This window comes from Rhinatrema bivittatum, chromosome 2 (assembly GCF_901001135.1).
Source record: "Rhinatrema bivittatum chromosome 2, aRhiBiv1.1, whole genome shotgun sequence".
Lineage (NCBI taxonomy): Eukaryota > Metazoa > Chordata > Amphibia > Gymnophiona > Rhinatrematidae > Rhinatrema > Rhinatrema bivittatum.
The window spans coordinates 637,645,136-637,672,707 of NC_042616.1; the positions used below are offsets into that span (position 1 = coordinate 637,645,136).

At 40.2% G+C, this 27,572-nt stretch overlaps 1 protein-coding gene across 1 annotated transcript; it reads left to right on the forward strand.

Moving 5' to 3' along the window:
* The first annotated feature begins 5,225 nt into the window (after positions 1-5,225).
* LOC115083387 (XK-related protein 4) lies at positions 5,226-6,709 on the forward strand. Its single transcript, XM_029587189.1, has 2 exons — positions 5,226-5,247; positions 5,587-6,709. The coding sequence occupies exons 1-2, from the start codon at positions 5,226-5,228 to the stop codon at positions 6,531-6,533; spliced, it is 969 nt and encodes a 322-aa protein (XP_029443049.1). The 3' UTR covers positions 6,534-6,709.
* The last annotated feature ends 20,863 nt before the right edge of the window (positions 6,710-27,572 follow it).

The window sequence follows — 27,572 nt, forward strand, 5'->3', positions numbered from 1 at the left end:
CCTCTAACATTTAGTGAGATTAGCCTGACAGCAGCTACTCAAGAAGCGTCATAGTCTTCTTCATAGCTGAATCCAGTCAACATCCCAACCATAACAAAAAGAATGTTACACAGCTTCCATGGCAGCAATGAAATCAGTTAAAAAAATGTTGGTGCCAAAACAGGCATGAACGCTGATCTGCAATAATAATTTGGGATAATGTTAAAAGATCCCTTTCATGTGCTGCAAGATCAGTTTCCTTATTGCCAGGGAGTCTCCATGGTATTACGTTCTCAGAGACATTTGGCGAGATAAATATTCCAGTAGTAGGGACTATACCTTTTACTTGGTCAGGCATTCCATGTACAGCTGAATAGATTTTTTTTCTCTGTAGCTCTTCTCTATTTAATGTGGTGGTTGATTGTGATATTTTAGCTTCCCTTCTCTCAGATCATCATCCTATATCTTTAACTATTGATCTTCTGGGAGTTAGGAATCCACGTACTAAATGGAGATTGAACCTTTTCCTCCTTAAAAATTCAGAATTTTCTGATAGGATTAGACGGGTGTTGCAGGATTTCCGAGTGCATCACCCAGTTAAGAACTATGACCCTAGCCTAAGGTGGGAAACTTTGAAAACTGTGTTATGGAGAGAGATTATTTCTTTTGCCAGTTATATCAAGAAACAGCAATGTGCCCAACCACTTGCTTTATTGCAGAAAATTAAAGATTTTGAGCTTAAATATAAACCAGACATTTCCTCTAAAACATACAAATGGTTACAGTTAGTGAGGGATGAATTGGCCCAATTGCAAGTTTTTCAGATAGAGAAGTCACTGTGATTTCAGAGGCAGAAGTATTTTGAACAGGGTAATAAACCCGGTTCTTTGATGGTGAGATTGACTAAGATGCGAAATACCAGCAATGTTATTGGTTCTATTAAAACTAAATCTGATATTCTGATACATTCTCCCTTTCATATTCTTACTGAATTCCAACAGCACTTTATAGATCTTTATGGGGAAATTTTACATGTCCCTGAGGAAATTTTACAATTTTTAGGCTCTATTTCTCTCTCAAAATTACCAGCTGGGAAGAAGGAATCCTTATCGGCTCCTATGACGCATCATGAGTTGCTCCGAGCCCTTTCCACATTGGTGACTGAAGAGTCCAGGCCCGAACCATTTTCCATTAGAATATTATAAACATTTTTGGGACAACATGGTACCTTTAATGATAGAATTGTTTAACTACTTAGGTACTCCTGATGCTCAAGTTGGGACACTGTTAGATGCTAGGGATGTGCAGAGGGATGCCATACGTTGCATTTGTGATTCGGATTCGTCGGGGAGCAGATATGTTGCATTCGGCCATATGGCGCCCCGATGCGTTAATACGACAATTTCTATTCGTGTCCCAGCTAAAATTAAAATTAACTACAACCCCCCACCCTCCTGAACCCCCCAAGACTTACCAAAACTCCCTGGTGGTCCAGCGGGGGGTCCAGAAGCCATCCCCTGCACTCCCCTGTGCCGGTTTCATCATGGCGCCGATAGCCTTTGTCACAGGGGCTACCGGTGCCATTGGTCAGCCCCTGTCACATGTCCATTGGTGCCATCTTGTGCTCCTACCATGTGACAGGGGCTGACCAATGGCACGGTAGCCCCTGTGACATAGTATGGGCAAAGGCTATCGGCACCATTTTGAGTACTGGCATCGGACGGCCAGAGTGCAGGAGGTCGCTCCAGGACCCCTGTTGGACTCCCAGGGACTTTTGGCCAGCTTGGGGGGGGCCTCCTGACCCCCACAAGACTTGCCAAAAGTCCAGCGGGGGTCCGGGAGCGACCTCCTGCACGCCGACCGTCCGATGCCAGTACTCAAAATGGCGCCGATCGCCTTTGCCCTCACTATGTCACAGATCTCATCAGTGGTAGGTTAGTATTATATACTTTTTAACAAAATGCATGCAAATTTTACAGTGCAGTTTAGGTTTATTGCAATATTTTATTTACAGTTCCAATGATCCAGTTGCTCCTTTGGATCTCCTTCTCCTGATGAAGCCCATTTGCGGGGAAACCAAAGAACCTTTGTAGAGGAGAGATGTTCTCATACCAGCCTTCATGGCACTGAAGAACTAGTGCAATTGGGGATGAGTTGTTACTTTCTGCAAATTACCTTGTGGAAATGCTGTTACGTTTGCAATAGGAAATACTAGAACTTCTAAGTTTTGAATTCAATCATTTGTTCTTCTGAAGACAATGCGTTTTATGAACATATAGGCAGGCATGCTATGGTTGCCATTTTTCTGAATATATTTCAAGTTTTTATTGTATCTAGCTTGTAATAATAAATTGTGTACATTTTGTTTTTTGGAAGGCCCTATTTAATAAATATTTTTGTAAGAAGTAATATTGTTCTAAGCATTTTTTGGAATTGTTGGGTTTAGGGAGTTTAATCATTAGTGTTCATCATTTGCTGTATATAGTGTATCTGAAGAACACTTAAATATATATTTTTGAACTGCCTTACTCTGTGTGTGTGTGTGTGTGTGTGTGTGTGTGTGTGTGTGTGTGTATACTCATCTAAACTCTAAATAAACTTATGTTAGCAAATATAAAATACTAGAAAGCTGAAACAAGATACCAGGCAAAGAAATGTTGGAATATTTGATTCCATTGGTGTCAGATTAAATTGTGATATTCAAAGCCATACATACAATCAGTGCAGGCATAAGAAAACAAAATATCTGAACCAGTGGGATACTATCATGTGTCCCACTGTCACCTACAGACATAATGTGGGAAAAGTATTCTTTCATTTGGGCAGCTGAACATGGGTCATTCACAGCTGTAGCATTTCAGATTGCACACAAACATCAATTGGCGGCAATTGAGGATCTTGCCTAGAAACCTGCATGCTACTGAGAGATCCTGATTACACCAGGAAGAGTAAATATGATCAGCTTGGCTCCTTATCTTCCATGAGCTGCCTTTCATTTCAGTTTCCTCTTTATTTTATAAGCAGCATAGGGCCACGTATACTTATTTCTTTCATACTCTCTGAGAAAAATGCTGACAACAGCTGGTCTACAATAGCAAGCAATACTGTGATGTAAACAGGAATCTGTAATGAAGGAGACAGAGAGCCATAAAGACAAAATCAGTTTGTTTGTTAGAGATGCGTAGGATTTTAAAGAAATGCCTTCCATCCAGGGACTTTGGAGGCTCATGATCCAGACATGATCTGGAAGCAGCAGATTAGAGAGCATTTAATCTGCAAATCATAGGCATTGACGGGATATCTTTTGCTACAGGTTGACATTGAAATATCATAGGAAGAACCTCACAGAATCCCAGCTTCTCAGCTATTCTGAGCATGCTCAGTTTGTTCTTTCCCATTTTAAAACAACTTTCTGTGTGCTGGGAGGGAAAGGGGCCAGTATTAGTGACAACTAAAGAGAAGGCAGGACAGGGAAAAGAACTAACATCAAGAAAAGCCAGTAAAAAGAATAAATAGTTCTAGGATATGTATTCAAGGATAATAGCCAGCCTTACACATTGAGGTCAGTATGCAAAGGGTTTGCCTGACTATGTTTTTGAATTAGCCAGGCAAAACCTGAGATTTGAATCTTCCCTCCCCACCACCCCTGCTTCTCAGCTAAGTTTTGCCTGAGCAACTCATTACCTGCACAAAATTAGCCAGATATAAAAAATGGCAGTGTCAGAGGTATTAAAGGGCATGGCTAAACCTTATCCAGTCAGCTCCGATATTCACGCAATTTCCCCACTCATTCTCTACCTTAAAATGTGCTGCAGGAAACTTCCACCTGCCACCCCTATGCCTCTAAAAGTGTCCTGGATGCCCAGCGGGAGTAGGAGAGGCTCTTACCCCTTCCTGCTGGGCTGAATACTAAGGTCCTGGCACTTTGTATGCATTTATTCACTTCAGTCTGGGGTGAATAGACCAATCCCTGTTCATAACTTATTGGCAGGAAAGGAGCCAAACCCTCTTCAGTACTGAGTTCTGAACAGGGCTTGGTCTGTTCACCCCAGAGAGAAGTGAATAAGTGAAAACCAGGTGTTGGTACCATTGAGTTGTACTGGCACTTACTTTTGCTGTGAATTGTAGAACAGCAATTTTACATTTTTGAATTTAATTCAATTAAATCTAAATCTAATTATTCAGTCCAGTATTATTTAGGTGACAAGAGCTTTTTCCTCTCCTGTTGGGCTTCTGGAGCACTTTGAGAGGGTCAGAGATGGGATGGGAGTAGAAAGTTGCTACACTACGTTTTTAATACAGGGGATGGAGGGTATCAGTGCAGCTAGCCAGCTACATTTCTTTTTATATCTTGGAGAACAGGAGGGGCCACTCGGCTATTACATATTTGCACATCTTAAGGGTTGAGGGGGCAGATCTGACCACCATAATTTTTTTTTTAATATTTTGGAGAGCAGGAGGGAGGGACTTGGGCTTGTCTTGGTTATCCAGATAATTTTAGGACAGTTGTTTGGCAGACTTGAGTTATCCAGATAACTTTATCCGACCAGCAAAGAGACCAATCCCCATTCAGAATTCATTGACAGGGACTGGGTCAATCCCTTTTCAATACAGAGTTCTGAATGGGGATTGGTCTATACACCCCAGAGTGAAGTGAATAAATGAATACTAAGTGCCGGTACCTGTCAGCTGTATCACTATTTACTATTCAGCCCAGCAAGAAGCAGTAGGAGTATCTCTTCCTCCCACTAGGCTTCCAGGGCACTTTTGGGAGTCTGAGGGTAGAAATGAGAATAGAAATTTACCACACCACATTTGAAAGGCAGGGAATGGGGGGAATCAGCACAGCTTAGCCTGCTACATTTTTTATACTTTGGGGGCAGGAGAGATGGGGTACTGGAGTATTATTGCTGGACCCATACTTTAAAATGTATTTGTATTCAGAGCCCAATGAGCAGAGAATATACTTGAATAATTTTATCTGGTTAACTTTAACTGCATAATATTCAGCAGAAAACTTATCCAGATAAGTTCCACTGAATATCTGTTATGGTATTTTATAGTATGTTACAGTAGGCTAAAATTATACAGCTAGCTTTACCAAGATATACATTCTCCACTCACCAGTTTACTAAATACTAATCTCATTATTTTCACAATATAATGTTAGATTATTGAATCTGTCAGACTAGAAATAGAAATCGGCTAGAAGAAAAAACACCACTAGGAATCCATTACGTAAAAAGATGACTAACGTGGCACTTCTTGGTATGCGATGTTGTCCTCTTGCATAAACTCATGACTTAGCTCACATTCCTCAGGACTGAGGTTGTCCATGAAACACCTGAGTAAAAAAGAGAAATGGCATACATTCTGTCATATAGTTTTGGTATAATGTATAAGGATGATTAATCACATTTTTCTTATCAAACAGAAAATGAATGACTAGGAAATGTTATACTTTTCTATGGACTTTAATTTTTGAAGCAGAAGAATCAACAAAAATAATTGTTATATTTTCATTAATTTTCAAGCTTCAATTTGTGACTTGAATAATAATAAGCCTTTGTAAATGTATCCTATTCTTTTCTTTTTTTTTTTTTGCAGGTCTGACTGCTGCAGCATCTCTTGTGTCCCTTGCCTGGGCTTTGGCCTCCTACCAGAAAGCACTCCGTGACTCCCGGGATGACAAGAAACCCATCAGTTACATGGCAGTGATCATCCAGTTTTGCTGGCACTTCTTCACTATTGCAGCCAGGGTCATTACATTTGCTCTCTTTGCATCAGTTTTCCAGCTCTACTTTGGGATCTTCATTGTCCTGCATTGGTGCATCATGACGTTCTGGATTGTTCACTGTGAGACAGAATTCTGCATCACCAAGTGGGAGGAGATTGTGTTTGATATGGTTGTTGGAATTATCTATATTTTTAGTTGGTTCAATGTCAAGGAAGGAAGGACACGTTGCAGGCTCTTCATTTATTATTTTGTCATCCTTTTGGAAAACACCGCCTTGAGCGCACTCTGGTACCTGTACAAGACCCCCATGATCTTGAATGCATTTGCTATCCCGGTGCTATGTGTGGTGTTCAGCAGCTTTTTAACAGGAATTGTTTTTATGCTGATGTACTATGCCTTCTTTCATCCCAACGGACCAAGGTTTGGGCAGTCACCAAGCTGTGCTTGTGAGGACCATATAGCCACTTTCCCTTTGCCCCCAGAAGGGGCATCAAACACTCTAAGGTCTATGTCCAACAACCGGAGTATGACCAGTGACCGGGATCAGAAATTTGCAGAAAGGGATGGCTGTGTGCCTGTCTTTCAGGTGAGGCCTACAGCCCCCTCTACCCCCTCGTCCCGGCCACCAAGGATTGAAGAGTCAGTGATTAAAATTGACCTGTTTAGAAATAGGTACCCAGCCTGGGAGAGACATGTGTTGGACAGAAGCCTACGGAAGGCAATCCTAGCTTTTGAATGTTCCCCTGCTCCTCCCCGGCTACAGTATAAAGACGATGCCCTCATTCAGGAGCGCCTGGAATATGAAACCACGTTATAAAGCTAATAAATGCAAAATGAGATTTTAGAAATCGTATGGGAGCTGCAATGTTACAGTCCAAACTAAGAGTTCATAGAAGGGCTGTGGCAATAACTATACTAAAGTAGATCAGCAAGCTGTGGTGTTTTCGGTCACAACTGGACACTTTACATGGTTGTTCATCTTCATGATTATCATTTGTCCCACTAGTTGATGTTGGTTTGTGACCAACTTACTATGAAACAAAATTACCCACAAACAAATCCCATTAAATCAAAGCACAAACAGGAGGGAGGGGGTGATATGCTTAAGTCATGTTTGTTAGCTGCTACCAAAGCACAGCAAATGCTTGATGGGAATTTCAAGCCTTCTGGTAAAAAGCTTAGAATATGAAAACAGAAGGCAAATTCATGGAAAAAATATGTCTAAGTATTCCAGCACCTGGGAAGAGTACAGGTAACTCTTAAAAGTCTGGTTTCAGCCAATAGTAAACTGTTTAAAAGTAAATGACTTCTGCAGCCAGAAAACAGACCCCGCAATTGGAATCATTTATTTCCTACTTCAGAAATAAACAAATTTAGGATTAAAATTGGCAAGTAATAACTTTAAAAGCCCTAGTTTTAATGAAAAGACTTATTTTCTGTATATGAAGTTAAATATATGCATTACAGTTACAACCCAATGTCAGAGAAAAAGGTTATTGGGAGTTATTTTACAGAAATCCCATGCAGAACATGAACACCAGTCAAAATAAATGCATAATTTGCAATTATTGAATATACAGTAAATGATAATCATGATGAGACATAGATTTTGCAAAAATAAAAATGAAGCATGAAGGTTCAGTATCTTGAACTATGAAGGGACCATCCTAGGAATTGAAGGGGAAAGTATCTACTAACAGGCTGTAATGTAGATCAGTTTCAAGACTTGGATTTCATGGCTCCTTGTGACTGTATGAAGGTATGAAAACCACGAACAAAACATGCCATACCATTCTAGTGCCAAACATTGTGTAACACAAATGACTGATCCTGTTGCCTGAGGGACATAAAAGGCGAGGCATGAGGAGCCCTATAAAAGCAGGAGGTGAGAAACAATCCAAGTCCTCCAAATGTACAGGTAGCTCTGTTTCCTCACCCACCTGCCCTTCCCCGCCCATAGTGAAAGTGACGTGTCTCCTAGAAGCTTTTGGGCCACCTGCTAGAACGTAATATGTGGTACAGTAGAATAAACGCCAGTTATATGGAAATATATGACCTTTAACTTCCTCAAGACAATTTTCCACCTCTCTCCAAAATCACACTGGACCTCTTGTAGAAACAGTGCTTTTAGGGCAAGCATCTGGGTTTTAAATACCGCCCTAGATCAAGCTGAGGTAATCCAGTTTTATGTTACCAGTATCCCACGATGGTGCTTTCGGTGTATTAAAGGTGCAAGTCAAAATTTGATAGTATTGTTTTAAAAGTTGGTGCAGAGTAGAATAACCCATGGATTATGTCAATATTCCTGTATGGCTTACAAGACTATTGGTTTTTTATAGGCTTTGAATCTTTTAATATATCTCAGTCTCTTAAATAGCTTAGAAGTTAAGTCATGGTCCATAAATTCTATCAACTTACATGTGCAGAAGAATATGAATTTCTTATTCACAGACTATGGATTTATGACCTAAGCCAGTTTTTCATGGGATATAGATTTCTTTGACAATGTAAATGCTATGCAGAAACATGCAGGGATACTTTCAAATTCGTATTAAAAGAGAAATTCCCCTTTCAAGTATAGGTGTAGATTTTGACAACAAAAACGTCCAAAAAAAAACATTTTTGTGTATTTGCTTCCATAGTTTAAAGAAAAAAGTGGAGTACAAATGGTGATTTGTAATTGTAAACTTCATTGGCAGGTATATGAGGTCTAGTCAACCCATGCTGCTAGTTAATGGTCTGTCAGCTCATTATTTTGTAACATAAAATGGCTGAGGATTGATGAGAAATCCTAGGGTATAGGAATGCATACTACAGAAGGTCACCTTTGGTACTAGAACGGTGTTATTTTCTTATTTTTTGTTGGCAGGTTAATTTTCTTCTGTACGGACACTAGATTTTCAAAGCCCAAATGTCTACCGAGTACATTAGATGCGCTAACCAAAGTACAATCTGTGAATGTCAGGCACTACAGTTAGTGGAAATATATAGGACAAAGATTTAATGCTAAATAGTGTCATGACCCCCCTCTGCTAAATACAAGGTGGTTAAACTCATTTCTTGGCAGAAATTTCAGAAAAAAAATCACATGGTGTGAACTATGGTCAGCACAAATGCTGTTTTTCTGGGTAGAAAAACAATATTTAAAAAGGTAGATCTTAAGCAGAATGATATTCTCAAATTATAGAAGAAGCTGCAACCTGCATTTTTGTTCATCAATCAATCAAATAGTGGGGTGTTTATAACAAGTAGAAAACTTGTAAAATGTACCCAGGTATGTTTAGGAACTTAACCTGTCTTAATAAATAGTTGTCTGGAAAGAGTAATGTCAAAAATGAGCACCCAGGAGGAGAAAACCGATTCTTTTTCTTGCATTTCCCAATAGTATTTTCCCATAAACATTAATTTTGGATTTAATTACTCGCCATTCCAAACCCTTGCTCAAGGCAGGTTACAGTTCAACTATAGGAGATATTTCTCTTCCCCAGGGGCCTTATGTCTACGAGGCCTATACACTACATTGCAAAACGTTTTCTCAAATGGGGCCTCTGCATGACAAAATGCAGAAAACATACCCCAAAATGCACAAAGATGGCAATGTTTTTCCATTTTTCAAGTTTTTCCTTTCTTAGGTCCTATTTGCAAAAAAAAAGTGGCACAGTTTAACCCCTTTGCCAGTAGTAAACTTTCATGTGTAGTCTGCTATGCACAAATTAATTCTGCATTAATTAGCTGCTGTGATGCAGTCATGCAAAGCAGCTCAGATATCAGTGAAAGCATCTTTGTGTGCCTGTTCTCACAAAACTTTTTTATTTTCAAATTTGATACACTGAAATATGATTTGAAGCAGATTGCAATAAAATTGCAGAATACATACACATTACATAAATGCAGACAATAAAGATACAATGAGATGCAATTTTTTGGGTAGACCCCGTAACACAGTTTGCTATGGAGCTCATTTGCATCCATATTAAACTTGATTGGGAAAGAACGCTGCTAACCTGCAGGAAAATTACATTGGCTCCCTAAGTTTATACCAGGTTAGAAGGAGCATCAGTGGAAGAATCAGGATTTGAACCCTGGCTTCCCTTGGTTGCAGTTCACTACTGTAACGACTAGGTCACTCTTCTATGCTACTCTTCCCCACTCACATTATTAGAATGCACATGTGTCTTTCCTGTTGTCTTTTTCCTTTAAGCTGAAATCCAATCAACTTGGAAGGATAGGACTCTTGCCATGTAATGCTTGGTTACAGTGCATTACTACACGGAATAAGACAGCTGCTAAGATAGGTACTATCTTTTGTTTCTCTTTCACTTTGTGCTTCAGAGAAAGCTATATGTAAGACTACCACTCAAGGAAGGCTGTTTGGATAACATATTGTATAAATCAGTTATTTATCAAAACACATGTGCTGTGTATTTGAAAGCACTGCATCGGCCTACCCATGGAAATGAGGTACTGAAATGGTCTTAACTGACAGGTCATGCTGCAGTCTGGAGCATGAGTCCTTAAGCAAGCATTGCTCTAGAACACTGCCACTTGACAGCTTAAAAGCTGAAGCCCTTGAAAGCACCTTCCTCACAGCACTGTGTTTCCCCAACCTCCCGTGCAAGCCAGGGTCTGCTCCGCAGAAAGCAGTTAAGTTGCATTCATTCATTGATCCCTTGGATGGGAGATGACAAGGGTCCACTGCAATGGGCTTCTCCGCGTTAAGCTCCTTCAAAAAGAGGATCTGAGAGAAAACAATCACAACACCAACCAGTGAATTAGAGGGCTCAGCACTGTAATTTCTAATTCAATAGTACAACTTCAGAGTGTGGGAGGGATTCAGCAAGAACACAATGAGCCATTTAATTTTGCTAATTGTAGCAATTAGGGTAGCTCACACAAAACCCACTCCCTCAGCAGAAAACCAAATGGAATAAGTGGCATGAAGCCATTTATAAACCAGCAACAACATTTTAGTAAATCTGCTCCCAATTTTTCCTGAGTGCTAAGGTGTTATTAGTCTATTTTTGCCCTCATTATTCCACCTGATACATAGCCTAGGAACAGACTGTTTTTAGACAGGTAACCATGCAGCTTCCTGCTTCCCAAGATATTTGTGTTTTTACATCAGTTAAACAGATTTATAAATACCACAACAAAGTGGTAACACATTTGATAAATTTTATATGGATTCTTTCCAGCTTATGATATTTTTTATCCGCCAGTGTAAGAGTGATCTACAGAGATTGTCAGAGCTCTGGTTTCCTGCGGCAGATTTTTCAAGATTCTGCGGCAATTATGTGGCAAATTTGCATAAGGATTTGCAGCTCTGACTATGCAAAAAATGTCGAGATTTTTTTGAAAACATTCACATTCTTAAACAATATTTAAACTATATACAAATACAAAACTCATCATTTACAAAAATCAACTATTCATCAAGTAAACATACATTCCAAACTTAACTGTGCACTGTCACTTTTGAATTGAAATACAGTGCAACCATTCTTTTTATATTTTCCTGAGAAAGTCCTTGTCGTCTTTCTAAATATATAAGATTACGTATGCTGAAGCCATGCTCAGCATTAGCAGAGTTCGTCACGCTACATAATATTGTATTGTTTTTATTGCTATTTATATTATTTTATATTGTACACCATTTGAATTGTACTTGAAAATTGGATTATAAAAATAAAATTGTCATTGCCATATATTGATATATATATATATATATATATATATATATATGAGTAAAAAAAATCAAAAGGGGCATGGGGTAAAAGTACTCCAAATAAAATTACATTTATTTATAAAAATAAAAAAGAAAGTAACAAAAATAATTTTCAAAGTATAATACATACCTCTCAGTTGGATTCAGGACAGCAGTAACAAGTATAGCAGTGAGCAGGCAACCCTATCAGAAGATAGCAGCAGCAATATGAATCCTGGGTCTGGAGAGAGACCTGTTTGTTTAATCAGCTTGTATACTAGTAACAGTGACTGCTTGCTGGCTATGGCTATGCTGATTGGCTGTTAGAGCATATAGCTCTGTCTTGCAAGCTGAGGCAGAACAGCATTGAAGCAGCCTTGCAGGAACAATAGGGATTTGTTTAGGCAATTCACTCACATAGCAGGGGATCTTAGAAGTCTGTTGAATGTAGAGATGGGCTGTCAATTATGCGGTAACCACCTAATTATGCAGCTTTTCCTGTGGATGCAGGATCACGGGAGCTTAGGAGCTCTAGATGTCATATATAAAAAGTTAAGACTGCATCTGAAGAAGAGGCCTATGCAGTCTATTAGTTTGTTTACAATACCAATTTTGGATCATTCATAGTAACATAGTAGATAATGGCAGATAAAGACCAAATAGCCCATCTAGTCTGCTCATTTATTTTGATCTAGAAGGATCTAGCCTAGTGCCAGTCATAGAAACTTTACTGTCACTCCTTATCCAAGTCTGTCTTTTGTTGTCTTCTCATCCTAGGTAGGTAGGCATACAAGTTTCCATACTGAATATAATATCCTGGTCCTCCCATCTTCCATTTCATACCACCAAGTTCTGTAATAGTGTAACAGCTACCAAAATTAGTCAGGCTGTTGCCTAAACATCTGGCTACTAAGGTCCCTGTGTCTATACTGGATGATAACTGGCCACCATCTACCTGCCAGCCTCAAATCAATTGGCTTCTGGGGACTGGCTTCTGCTGATTTCCACCCAGATATCCCATGGCCTGCAGTGCCACAAGCAGGTGATTTCTTCATCTATATCTGTCCTTGTTTTTCCTGTTATCACCTTTCCCCTGGTCTCTGCTTTTAATACTGCAGTCTCCTTACTTGTTCCTATTGCTGTTCTCTATATTTGCCCCAAGCATGTGTGAATTCTGTCACGGCACTTTCTGGTTTTCACCAGTTCTGCTAGTAAGTTCTTCCAGATATTTACTATTGTCTCAGTAAAGAAGTCATTTTTTGTTTGTTTCTCTAATTCATTCTCCCTAAAACTTTAGATCATAACCTTTTGTTTTCTCACTTCCATTTTTATGGAAAATGTTACCCTTCCTGACTTTATTGAAGCCTGATAAATATTTGACTGCATCTATCATATTCTCCGTTTCCCTTCTTTCCTCATTTTGAGTTTATAGGGCTTGTATTGCAGATTTGGCATCATTTTGTCACTCTTTTTTGAACCACTTCCATCTTTTCATTGTCTTTATAAAAGCATGACCAAGGCTCTAGACTCAAATTTATAGTTCAGGAAGGTGATCAGAGGGGCCCAGGGAGGCCCCAGCTGGGTGTGGCTCAGCCCAGCTGGGTAGGCCTGAGGCCTGGCTTGGATTTTACAGGACAGGAGTGGAGTTGGGTGGCCTCGATGATGTCTCAAAAACAAAATACCCCAGAATTTTCAGGTATTATCGTGAGATACGATTTTTTTGTTTCTTCTATTTGGAACAAACCAAAAATGACCTAATTTGTTGCATTTTTAGCATTAATTTTTAACAAATGCAGATCCCTAATATTTTTTCCATCGAGTTCTTCAGCAAGGAAGGTATTGAAAAGAACTGGTTCCGGTAACAAATCCTGGGGTACCCCACTCGTCCTGTTGCCTTCATCAGAGTGTGCTCCATTTTCTGCTACTTTCTGCATCCTGCCATTCAAGCAATTCCTCACCCAATTTACTACTTTCTATCCTACTGCTATAGAGACCATGTCCATCCTGCCTATCAGTCTTCCATGCAGAAGAATTACTGAAGCCTAGATAAGCAATGTCTTCTGCTGACTAGACCTGAGAAAAATGCTCACAACCTGCAAGATATCCAGTGTTCCTTAGAAATAATATGGGTATTCTAACTCTATAATATATATTAAACTTTAAGGAGTTAATTTTCAAAGAATTATGCAGGGGTTGCCATGTGGAAAATTAGCATACATACACTCATTTAGCATATACTCACCACACAGTTTATAAAATACCAATATAAATCTCCATGTTCCCACTTATGCATACAAATGGTGTTCCAAGGACAGTTTTGAAAGTTGGGATTTTAAAATATAATCCCACTATTATTTGCTTAATCACAGGCCCAGTAAATTTTACTACAAGTAAGATAGGGAAAGTTGTGAAGTATGAGCAAGTGTTTTATACTGCATAGAAATAATGAAATTATTTGCCTTTGATGTGCAATTCTAAAAGTAAGCTAATTCAAAATGGGACATTCAAGCTAAAAATATGCGCAGATTGATCTTGATTTACCAGATTATGGTTTATGCATATAAATTATAATGTTCTGTATGACCTCATTCAAGTAACTTAAAAGTTCTATAAGAACATAAGATTTGCGATACTGGGTCTATTAAGCCTATCCTGTCTCCAACAGTCACCAATCCAGGTCACAAGTACCTGGCAAGATCTCAAACCGTCAATATATTCCACAAGTCCACCTTAATAATGGTTTATGGACTCTTCTTCCAGGCACTTGTCCAAACCTTTTTTAAACCCAGCTAGACTAACAGCTTTTATAATACCCTCTGGCAACAAATTCCAGAGTTCAATTATGAGCTGGGTAAAAAAATTCTTATTCCTATTTGTATTAAATGTACTATCTAGTAACTTCATAGTCTTTATACCTTTTGAAAAAGTAAACAACCAAATTGTGTTTACCCGTTCCACTCCACTCATTATTTTATAGACTTCTATGTATCTCCCCTCCAAGCTGAAGAAACCTAATCTCTTTAGCCTTTCCTCATAAGGGAATTGTTCCATCCCCTTTATCATTTTGGTTGCTCTTCTCCATACCATTTCTAATTCTGCTTTATCTTTATAGAGATGTAATAACCAGACCTGCACACAATACTCAAGGTGCAGTCACACCATAGCATGATAAAATGAGGCATTATGATATTATCTATTTTCTATTTTATTCTCCATTCCTTTTCTTATAATTCCTAGCATTCTATTTTGCTTGGCTGCTGCCGCACACTGAGCAAAGGATTTCAACATATTACCCATGTTGATGCCTAAATCCTTTTCCTGGGTGATGACTCCTAATGTGGAACTTTGCATTATGTAGCTATAATTTCGGTTGCTCTTCACTTCATGCATCACGTTGCACTTGTCCATTTTTCACATTCTTTTTCTATATCATATAGTAGTATAAAATGCAAAGAAAAACAAAATAACCAGACTTTTTACATCCACTACAAGGTGGAAACAACAAACATTAAAACTTAAACAGGGCAACAAAGAAATCAGCTGTTTAGATAAGCATATGTAAGTAATCCACACAGGTCTACCAAATAAATAATATAAATAAAGACAGATTTTCCTCTCAAGCTAACATTAATAGTTTAGTTTGCATGAATACAACACAGAATGTTTAAAGCTGCAGGAGAGAACACAGAAAATCTCCAGGATAGGTGACTTCAAGAAATGACCTAATATGACACAGAAAACAAACTGCAATTAGTCGGGAACCCATTTTGACTGGATTTTGTTCACAATAAAAAAATCATTGTGGTCACCTATCCCTTCGTATCATCTGCAATTCTGTTGCATTATTAAACGCAGTTTAGCAACCTGCATTACACAATCAGTGCCTATTGTTGTAATTTCTGTTGGTACTTACAAGTACATATTGAACTTGGCTGTTGCATTTGCAATGAGAACTGTAAAGCTGAAGGACAGAAGAGCGTAGAAAAACACTGGGGAAAACAAAGACAACCGCAAACTTTGCATTTTTGTGTTGTTATGCTGATTTCTGTTTTCTTGTTTAGCATGATTAAAAGCAACACGGCAAAGCAAAAAAACAGAAGTTCTATATTCAAAGTGTACCTTAATCCTCCCTTACTATATTTAAAATAAAAACCTGTTTATATTATTTTTACACTAGACAGGAACTGTGCTTGTAACTGAAGAAGCTGAGTTTGAGGGTTGGTTCAGTGATTTTAGACCAGTGCAGCAGGCCATGTTTATTACCCCCTCCTGTTAAAATATTCACAGTTTAATGATGCTGCTTCTGACCACAGAGATAGGTAACCATCCTCACTCTGAACAGAAGATGTGTTGATGTGGTAGCTGAAAAATAAAGGCAAGAAAAGGAAGGAAATTTAGCATTACAATATTTAAAGTAGTTTGTCTGGCTAAGTTCAGATATCACTGGACAAACCACAGGATTTAGAAATCCCACCTGTTTTTCTACCCCTGACATAGCCAGAGACATTTTTAGGGGAGGAGCAGCATTATCCAGCTAACAAAGCCGCATAACTACAGGGCTGTCAGAGTAGTTCTAAAGATAAACTTCTCCGGCTATTAGATAGCTGGGCATGTTTAGCAGTGTGCCTGTGCCCATGCCACTGAATATCCTAGCCAAATTAGGCAATAAAAAAGAGACATGGTTAGAGTAATTGAGATACCGCAACACGCACTATTTTATTGCATCACATAGGTGTTTTACCACAATGCACATTAAATTTATCGCATCTGCAATATTTTCACTTTGCAAGTTAAGAAGTGCCCAGACAGGTGTTTGGGCTGCTCCTGGCGAGAGAGAGCGAGAGAGAGGGAGAGGGAGATTTGTACATTGTACTCTTGACCTAGCTTGATAGCAGCTAGGTAGAGAGTGCATTAAACTAGGTCGAGAGTACCTTGTATAAATCTCATCTTGGTGTACCTTTTCTCATTCCAAATCACATCAGATCTTCACTGATGTGTACTGTGCTGTTTATATCTCTGAATGTGCATGTAAAACTGCTCCCCAAAACCTAGGCCGCCACCAAAACCTCACTCCGAGTTTCTGGTTGCCCCTCCTAATGTAGTATAAAAAGTTGACTAATATGTGTGCTTTACCAGAGTCTCTCTCTCTCTCGCTCTCTCTCTCTCCCTGAAACAGGATTTGTGATTTTGAGCATATTGTACAGCATAACGCAATGAAAAAAGTGGTTATTTCTGGCATTAAAACCCATGATAATGCGCGTTACACTATTGCATGCAACACTAAACACCCCTCATTTTAATTCATTCTGCCCTAACTCCGCCCAAACTCCTCCCATTTGGGAAACAATTTTAAATTTGCATACGCATCTCGTGGTATGTTATGTATTGCAGGCGTTATGGCGTTATCACAGGCGTTAGGGCTCTAATGCCCGCGATAAGGCACTAATGCAATTTGAAAAGTGACCCTGTTTGCTGGCCACCCATAAAGAGTATTGATAGCTCACAAATAAGTTTCTATACTTTTAGTACATCTTTAGATCCTCACTCAAAATCTGTAACAGATGATATGATACATTGTTTTTAAATAATTTTTATTCTGCAAAAATACAAGATACAAAAATAATTCAGAAACATGGTTCAGTGTATTGTCATTGCACTATGAAACATATAACACAGAACAAAAATAAGGTTACCAATGCTAAGAGATTGCATCTCACATGTCTGCAGTTTTTAGTTATTAAACACACATACTATCATAATGTTAATGATATAACTGGGAGAGTTGAGAGACAACTTTTTTTTTTCCTGCTGCTTCAATTACCGTACTTCTTTTTGTGTGAGCAGCAATAATATAATTATCTGGTTTAGCAGAAAAGAGTTCTTCATGATGCCACTTGGTATGATATCAGCAATTGGATACATTATAAGAGATTTAGTGCAGAATATGACCAGCTTAATAATACATAGAATACAAGTATGGTTCTAATATTCAGATTAAATACAAGTAATATTCCAGAAACAAGACAGGAATTGATTTGTATCACATTAGCAGCACACTTTGAAAATACTAGCTATGGGACCTAGGCACTAAAACTCATACTAAAAATATTTCTTGCATGTATAAGGTAAGCATTTAGGAGGTAATTTTCAAAGAGTTACACTTGTAAAAATTAGCATATTCATGCATAAGTAACTTGTACTCGCATAATCAGTATTTTATAAAAGTCAAAAGTATGGGCCTGATTTTAAAAAGCATTTCACTTGAGTAAGTGGGCCTTTGAAAATTGCTACAATTTATGCCATTGACTTGTCCACAGAATTTACTCGCGTAATTGCACTTTACTCGTGAAAATGGCTTTTGAAAATTGCTGTGCTTATGTGCTTAATTCCTTTTGAAAATTACCTCCTTTGTGCATACTTTGGGGTAGATTTTAAAAGAAGCGCGATCAGCCTACTTTTGCTTGCGCATCAGACTCAAGCAAAAGTACGCTGGATTTTAGTAGATTCGCGCGTATCGGCTAAAATCCTGGATCGGCGCGCGCAAGGCTATCGATTTCGTATAGCCTGCGCGCGCCGAGCCGCGCAGCCTACCCCCGTTCCCTTCTAGGCCGCTCCGAAATCGGAGCGGCCTAGAAAGGAACTTTCCTTTGCCCTCCCCTCACCTTCCCCTCCCTTCCCCTCCCTAACCCACCCGCCCGGCCCTGTCTAAACCCCCATCCTACCTTTGTCGGGGGATTTACGCCTCCCGGAGGGAGGCGTAAATCCCCGCGCGCGAGCGGGACTCCTGCGCGCCGGGCCGCGACCTGGGGGCGGGTACGGAGGGCGCGGCCACGCCCCCGGGCCGTAGCCACGCCCCGTACCCGCCCCCAAAACGCTGCCGACACGCCCCCGCAACGCCGCGCGCTCCGGCCCCGCCCCCCGACACGCCCCCCTCCGAGAACCCCGGGACGTACGCGAGTCCCGGGGCTCTGCGCGCGCCGGGAGGCCTATGTAAAATAGGCTTCCCGGCGCGCAGGGCCCTGCTCGCGTAAATCCGCCCGGTTTTGGGCGGATTTACGCGAGCAGGGCTCTGAAAATCCGCCCCTTTATGTTTTGCATACACATATAAAAAAGGGGTGATCAAGAGAAATTCTAGGGCGGGGCCATTACATAGTTAGAGGGCATCTTTTAAACAGCCGCACAGGAGCACATGTAATGCACGTGTGCTGGCTCGCACCAAAGGACACAGCCAATTTATAACATACAAGCGTATATGCGTGCATCATATAAAACTGGATGGATGTGTGTACATGCACGCACAATTTTATATGGATGTGCACCTGTGCGTGCAAATGCTACCTCTACCGCATAAATGGGGGGATTTTAGTAGTCATGCGCACTGATGCAATTACCAGTTTCCCCAGTTCATTCCCAGTTTGCCCAGGTAAGGGATAGGACTTCCTAACCCTCATAGTTAACTAGCCTAGCTTTTACCCTGTTAGCCCCAGCCCTTAAAATCCCACTGACCTCTTTAGTATATTTTTTGTTTCAGGACTTACACGCCATCCATAGCAGACGTAAAGTTACGCAGTAGGGGACCCTGGCGCACAGTTGTGTACGTAAATACTTACACGCAGACGTCATTAAGAAATCTAAGATCACCCATGCCCCGCCCAGACCGTGCCCACATCCCACCCTTTTTTTTCGCAAAAAAACGTTTGGGCGCATACCAGGAGATCCGCGCATACTCACGCGCTTTTTCAAATGCATGCAGCGCGCACCAACCTGACTTCTGCGCACATCTCCCAGCCTTGGCGCGCATAGGCCTTTTAAAATTCACCTTATATGCTGCTATTTTAAAAGACATGTGCATACATTTTGCAGCTTATGTAATTGATATTAAACTTGTTTATTGTGTAGTAGAGATCTGAATCGGAGCCGGAATCGGTTCCAATTCACATCGTTAATTTTTTTTTGTGCGGCCCGATCGCGATTTTGTTTATCGGCTGTGCCCAAGCTGATAAACAAAAAAACCCACCTGACCCTTTAAAACTGATTCCTTAGCTTCGCCCACCCCCCCAAAACTTTTTACAAGTACCTGGTGTTCCAGTGGGAATCCCGGGAGCGATCTCCTGCTCTCGGGCCATCGGCTGCCACTAATCAAAATGGCGCCGATGGCCTTTTGCCCTTACCATGTGACAGGGTATCCATGCCATTGGCCGGCCATTACTCCTACCATGTGCCAGGGGCCGGCCAATGGCACAGATGCCCTGTCACATGGTAAGGGCAAAGGGTCATCGGCGCCATTTTTATTAGTGGCAGCCGACGGCCCGAGAGCGGGAGATCGCTCCCGGGACTCCCATTGGACCACCAGGTACCTGTAAAAAGTTTTGGGGGGGTTTGGGAGGGTGGGTGAAGCTAAGGGATCAGTTTTAAAGGGTCGGGGTGGGTTTAGGGATTGTTTTGGTGTGCCGTTTTTCCCACCCTCCCCCAAAACAATAAGAGAACCCCACAAACAATTTCATGGGGTTTTCCTATCGGTTTCGGGGAGCCCCCGATTTCTGACTATTTTGAAAATATCGTACAATATTTTCAATCGTCAGAAGCACGATTCACATCCCTGTTGTGTAGTATTGGCTGGGTAAAAGATCTGAGCGAACTCGAAGGGGGTTCATGTTGAAGAACCAGGAGGGTTTCAATGATCTGAAGGATTGCACAAACTGGTTGAATAATTGGTATACTGGTTAACAGAAATTATGCATGCATGTTTTTAAAATGTGCCAGCTTTAGTGTGTAAATTACTAAAATTAGGTTGTATGTAAGTCCAACTTTATTTGTGTTTGAAAATATACATGCATATATTTTTAAAGTAGGTAGGAAAAGTATATGCCTTCAATGGAATGAAATACTCGCTTTCAGTGTATTGCAAGTATTTGCGCCTAAGCATAAATACGCATACACTCCAGGATAAAGATATATGCATTTTCTAATTATATGTGTGAGTTAGCAAATTCTATCATAGCCACCACAAATAGTTGTTTGAAAGTTACTCTCCCTATGTTCACACTAAACCATGATTTAACAGCTTATTTACTAAATATTAGCTTGAATCCATAAAAAAGTTGTCCTCAAAGCAATCACACATTATTAGAACTGAATTTTCAAATGAGTTACATGTGTAAGAAGCTTGTACTCATATACATGCTATTTTATAAACATGAAAAGTATATATATATTTTTGGTCTCATGCACAGAAAAGGGTCGGACTAGAGGCATTTTTGGATGGGGCCAAGAGGTACATGCATAAGTTGCTATTTTATAAAAGATTTACATGAATACATTATTCACACAATTTTACACCTGCTAATTATCTATCACAATTCATATTGGACTTGTCTGTTGTCTGCTATTGGTTGGGTGACAGATGTGATTGAACTGGGGAGAGTTCAGGGTGAAGAACTAGGAGGGACTCAATGACCTTAAGAAGGAATGTGTGAACCGGTGGAGGTAACATCAATCTGGTGATTTCAATTGCACACACATGTATTGAATGGCTAAATGTGAATCAGTTATTTATTCTTTAAGATAATACAAGAACTAGGGAGCACTTCATGAAGATAACAAGTAGCATATTTAAAACAAATTAGAGAATAATTTTCACTCAATGCAAAATTAAGCTCTGAATTCAATGCCAGAGGATGTGGTTAAGGCAGTCAGTGTAGCTGGGGTTAACAAAGGTTTGGATAGTTTCTTGGGGGAGAAGTCCATAAACTGCTATTAGTCATGCTGACTTAGGGGCTGATGCAATACAGTGCGCTCAGCTGAGCGCACTGTTAACCCACAGTTGGACGCGGGTTGTAGAGGCACTAACTAAGGGGATTAGTGCCTCTACAACGCATGTCCAACACGGCATATGAATGAGGCTATTAGCTATTCACTCCCTATGCAAAAAAAAAAAATGTGTGTCTAGGGTGCACATTGAGGGGCAGATTTTATAAAACTACACGCGCATACTTTTGTTCGTGCACCAGGCGCAAACAAAAGTACGCCGGATTTCAATAGATACGCGCATAGCCGTGCATATCTGTTAAAATCCGGGGTCGGCACACGCAAGGCTGCCCAAAATTGGCAGCCTGCACGCGCCAAGCCACGCAAGTGGCCTCGGAGGAAACTTTCCTTCCACCCCCCCCGTACCTTCCCCTCCCTTCCCCTACCTAACCCCTCCCCCAGCCCTATCTAAATCCCCCTTCCTTTGTTGCACAAGTTACGCCTGCCCGAGGCAGGCACAACTTGCACACGCCAGGCCGGCCTCCGGCGTGCCATGGTCCGGTCTGGGGGCTGGTCTGGAGGCCGCAGCCACACCCCGGAATGCCCCCGATGATGCACCGGCCATGACACGCCCCCCGACATGCTCCCAATCACACGCCAGCCGTGACACCCCCCCCCCCCCCGACACGCCCCCCAGGAAAGCCCCAGGACTTACGCGCGTCCTGGGGCTTTGTGCGCACTGGCAGCCTATGCAAGATAGACTCAGCGTGCGCAGGGAGGGTTTGGGGTAGGTTTTCGGGGGTTACGCACATAACCCTTTGAAAATCTACCCATTAGTGATCAGAAATTAACGCCTGCCTGGAGCAGCGTTAATAGCTGAGCGCTCCTTAAACAGTACAGAGAAGCAGAAAAAAAACTGCTTTTCTGTACTGCCTCCTACTTAATATCATTGCAATATTAAGTAGGAGAAAAAATAAAGTAATTTAACAAAAAAAAAAAAAAGTTAAAAAAAGCACCGGCAGTCAGGTGCAGCAAACGAACGCTCAGTTGAGAAGTGTCTGTTTTCTGAACCCCTGGCTGTGCGGCGTTTAGGAAAACAGATGCCGATAAACTCAGTGTCAGTTTTCCTAACCGGCGGATGGCCGATGCACTCAGGCTCTCCTTAGCAAGGAAGCGCTAGGGGCATGCAGGTGACCCTAGTGCCTCCTTGCTAACGCAACCCACTAATTTAAATATTTCATGGTGCCCCCAGGGGGCGCCTGAGAGTGCATTAAGAAAGCAGGCACTGACTGTTCAGAGCCTGCTTTCTGCTTCAAAATATTGCATCAGCCCCTTAGGGAATAGCCAATGCTTATTACTAGCATCAGTAGCATGGGATCTATTGGGTCATATGTAAGATGAGGATGATGGAACCTCGGTCTGACCCAATAAGGCAACTGCTTATGTTCTTATATAAAATATACCAACTTCTGTGTATAAATCAGGGTTTTACATGAGCAAGTTCTATGTTTTTCTTTCACATAAAATTTACGTGTGCATGTTTAAAAAATAGGTAGGAATTGTATGCATTTTCTATGCATTGCAGGTATTTGCATATAACCAAACATACACACATATGTTGGGGTATACATATATGTATTTTATAATCTGTTCATATCTGATACATGAAGATTATAAAATACTGTAGTAGATCTCTGTGTGGCCATATACATATATATAATGGGGCTGCACAAAGTTGTTTGAAAATTATCTTCCTTGTGTGCATGCTGACCAACATTGTTTAACAAGAATAATGAAACCCAAAAAAAGGCAGAAATCAAGAATTCAACATAAAAAGCCAATAATAAGCCAATAGCACTGAAAAGATACCAAGTTCTCTGGCTTTAAAGACTTATACAATAAAGTCTATAAGCACTGGAGACATTATATGAGGTCACTGTATCTACATTTAAAGATATGATTCGAGCTATCATATGAGCAGAATATATATTTTTATGTTGAATTCTTGATTTCTGGGAGGATCAACTTCAGGACTAGAACAAAGAGATACGTGCACATCATATATACTTTAATTGTGCACACTCTGAAACGAAAAACTGATAACCACAGCTATAACATTGATACAGTGACCAATGATTAAACAAACTGAAGTGTGTTTAAGCTATACTAATAAGCCAATAGCACTGAAAAGATACCAAGTTCTCTGGCTTTAAAGACTTATACAATAAAGTCTATAAGCACTGGAGACATTATGTGAGGTCACTGTATTTACATTTAAAGATATGATTCGAGCTATCATATGAGCAGAATATATATTTTTATGACCAATATTGTTTAGCATGCACATGATGGATTGCCCAATATGATAGGGTCAATTGGCATGGGGGGATATTTTTCTCCTCCACCCAATAAGATTGACATCCTGATCCGTACAACAACCTCCCCCTCCCAATTAACACTTCTCCCAATATCAAGGCTCTCCCCAACAACCAAGGATCCTGATCTTCACTGGCAGGAGAAACCTAAAAATCCTCTTATCGAAGCACTGCATCTCTCAAACGACACTACCACATGATAGTGGTGAAATACTGCTAAGTTGCATTGTTCAGTAATGAAAGCCGGTCTGGAAAGACGATTCCTCCGGTGCCTCCTGCTTGTGAAGATCAAGAAGATTCATTTAAGGGAGGCATCCATGCTTCATTTATTTATGTATTTATTTGCATAAACTTATAGTCCGCTACTTCCACAACAAGAGTTCAGTGTGGATCACAATAAACAAACATTCATAAATCATAAAACACATCATTTAATAACATAAAAAACATAAAAACAGCATTTTAAAAATCATGTAGGATGAGGTTAATGTTGGGGGGCTTTCATATGAGAGTAGGGCTTAATTTTGAACTTGGGAGCTTAAGTGGGGTCAAGACTTGATGTTGGGACATGGTTTGTATGAGGTTGTAGCAAGAATTGGGGGGGTTCAGGGCCTTCATAGGAGGTGGGTATGGATGAGCAATTAGGGGTCTTCATGGGGGGAAGAACTTTGTTGGAGGGATGAAATCTCCCATGCTATCCAGCCCGTCCACTTTAAGTTGATTAATGCAGAGGATTTTGATATGCAGCATGTACGCTAGATATATTTTACACCTGCTTTGAGAAATGTACTAAATTTTGGGATTTAGAGGGCACACATAAACAGAGCACAGCTAGCATGCCATGCTATTTTGCACACTTCTGCGAAAACCTAATTTGCATATAACATCCACTCATTTAAAGTCAGGTACATGCTAATTTTTGCAGATACCTGCTAAGTTCTGTTTTTGCAAATGCTGACTGACCTTAGAGTGCATGCTAAGCTTTAGTGCATAGGCCCCAGTATGTCAATGTCATGACAGCAGCACACATTACCATTATATCAGCAACTTATTAAAAGCATGCAAAGAGTGTATTTACATCTGGCAAGGAAAACACAACCCTCATGCCTTGAATATCCACAGGCAAAATCTCTCCAGTGATATTAGATTTCCTGAAGACATTTACTTACCACTGACCTTGACAGCCCATTCCCTGCTTACTCTTGCTTTCCCCAAGACACCATCTACCCACTGTTACTCACTGAGTCACTGACTCCCCTCTCATCCTGTCACTCCCTGAGATACTTACTCCTAGTCTGTCACTCCTCAAGACATGATTCTTTGCTACCCCTCTCACTCACTGAGACTAAATTCTCACTGGTTCTGGTTCTGTTTGAAACATTGACTCTTCCTGGCTCTGTTCTCCCTTGAAATTAACATGCATAAATATCATGTGTTCATGTACATGCTATTTTATAAACGTCTAAAGTATGTGGGGGTTTTTTTTGTTTCGCATGTCATTTACCTGCACAAAAAAGGGGCAGTCTAGGGACATTCTGGGAATGGACCAAGAGATATGCATGGAAGTTGCTATTTTATAAGAGATTTACACAAATACATTGGGCAATTTATTAGCACAATTTTACACCTCCTAGATTACTAGTGCAGTTCAGATTAGACTCATCTGTTGTCTGCTATTTTTGGGTGGGAGGTCTGGGTGAAGTAGGGGATCTGGATGAAAACTGGGTAAACTGGTGGAGGTACTGGCAAACTGGTGATTTCAAGTACACATGCATATTTTAAAATAGACCTATCCCTGCATTTAAATCAGGATTTTATGTGCTTTTTTAACCCCACCTTTACTAGACTCTAGGACAACTCATCCTGTCCTTAGCCAGCCCAGCCCTGAAGCTCCACACAGGCACAGCTCTCTCTTCAAGTTCTGAAGGTCCCCACCACCATTCCTTCCTTGATTTTAATCTCCAATTTCTCCACTTCTTCACTTTTCTCAGCTTATTCTTTGTTTCCCCCTGTGCCTCACGGGAGGCATATTTTATGCCCTTTAATCCAGCCCCCTTTTGGGGATGAAACAACATCAATCAAAATAATAACATTCACACACCTTGCCTTTCTACTGAAACTCCTTTTCCTGCAAGTGCCGCATGTTGAAACATAGAGCATCACTACAGAACACTTTTGCAATCCCATTGACCTTCAAGTGCTGGAAAATTTCCTTGTAGCACATAAGTCCTGTTTTCTTCCATTACCAGTCCACCATCTAGTGGTCACACATACACATTACATTTTTTTTACTTGTAAAATATATGCGCATATGTTTATAAAATAGAAAAAGTGCATGCTTTCAATGCATTGTAAACATTTGAAAGTTAATCTGATAGAATACATCCAGTTAAGCAAAGAGGTCTGAGTTGAAATTAGCACAAAAGAGTCAATAAGAAATTTCAATATAAAGAAAGAAATTTTAAAAAGCACTCTTTTCACATAAATCCCCAAAATAGTGGTGGGCAAAGCAGTCTTTAAACTGAGGAAAAACAAGTTTAACCAAACCCCAAGTGAAAGGAGGGCCAAGGATCTGGCTAAGTGACACCCAATCATTTGACATAGATAGCCTCGGGTCTAGATGCTACCATAAGTACAACCTTTGGAGAAACGTCCTGGTCCAGTTTATCACTGAGGAAAAATATTAATTGTGCAGCATTAAAATATACATATTTTATATAATGCTAATTAACAAAGCACTTACACAGAATTTAAAAAGAAAACCAAAGCACACATCTGTAAGACTCGAGAATGCAAAAGTAAAGATAGCCTTTTTTTTTTTTTAAGTAGCTTTTGCCACGCCAGGAAACATTTTAACATTAAAGGGTAACTTTCCAAGATCACTGCGCAGCCTTGTATATGGGCGCGTGGAGATCTACTATACCATTTTATAACCGAGAAATCTGGTCTGCACAGATTATAAAATACACCTCCCAACCTAGATGTGTATGTTTCAGTATGTTTGAATGTTTGAAAGCATTGAAAACGTGCATGTTCTCAACCTATTTTATAAAAGTACGTGTAAAAAAAAATAAAGCCAACTTTTTCACGTGGAATTCCTGATTTAGGCATGGAAGTCGGTGCATTTTAAAATATGTATGCGTACTTGAAATCAGCAGTTTTGCTGATACCTCCACCATTTCACCCAGCAGGTCTCCAGTTCATTGAGAATCTCCTCGTACTTCACTCTGAACTCCCATCCAGACCACCCACCCATCCAATAGTAGACCACAGATGAGTCTGATATCAATTGCATTAGATAATTAGCAGGTGTCCAATTTCATAAATAAGTTGCCTAATGCATTTGTGTAAATCTCTTATAAAATAGCAATCTGCCCTACCCCAGAATGCCTCTAGGCTCCCCCGTTTTTGTGCAGGTAAATGTGCGAGTTAAACCAAAACTATGCATGTACTTTTGAGGTTTATAAAATAGCATGATCATGAATATAGGTTACTTATGCGCATATATGCTAGTTTCACATGTGTAACTCCTTCAAAAATTCACAAATAATTCCTCCCTATCTTGAAAATGGCCTCACAATTCATTCTCTACCAGGCTCCCGTACAAAGTTTACGTCACAGGGTTAGTTTGAAGCTCCGCAGTACTCTCCAAAAAAAACCTGTTACATTCAAGCTGTTTCTCAGTTTTAGGCTCTTTCGTGGAAGCAGATAGAAAACCCTGGAAAGCAATGGCATATGTTTAGGTTAATTTTCAGAATCTCCAGAAGACATTTTTCAAACATTTCAACAGCTGATATTTTGTCAGATGTTGGAAAATGGAATGTAAGTTCTTTTGTTTAGTCATAGTCTTCAGAGTTTTCAATTTATTGTGAAGATACTCCCCACCTTTGATCAAAAAAGACAAGTCCTACTGAATCTCAGGCTTATTCCCCACACTGTCCAGCCTTTTATTGCAGTCTGTCCTGCCTCAGAAGCTGAAACCTTTACAGGTAAGATTCAGCAGTTGCACTGAAAGCGGGGAAAATTGCCT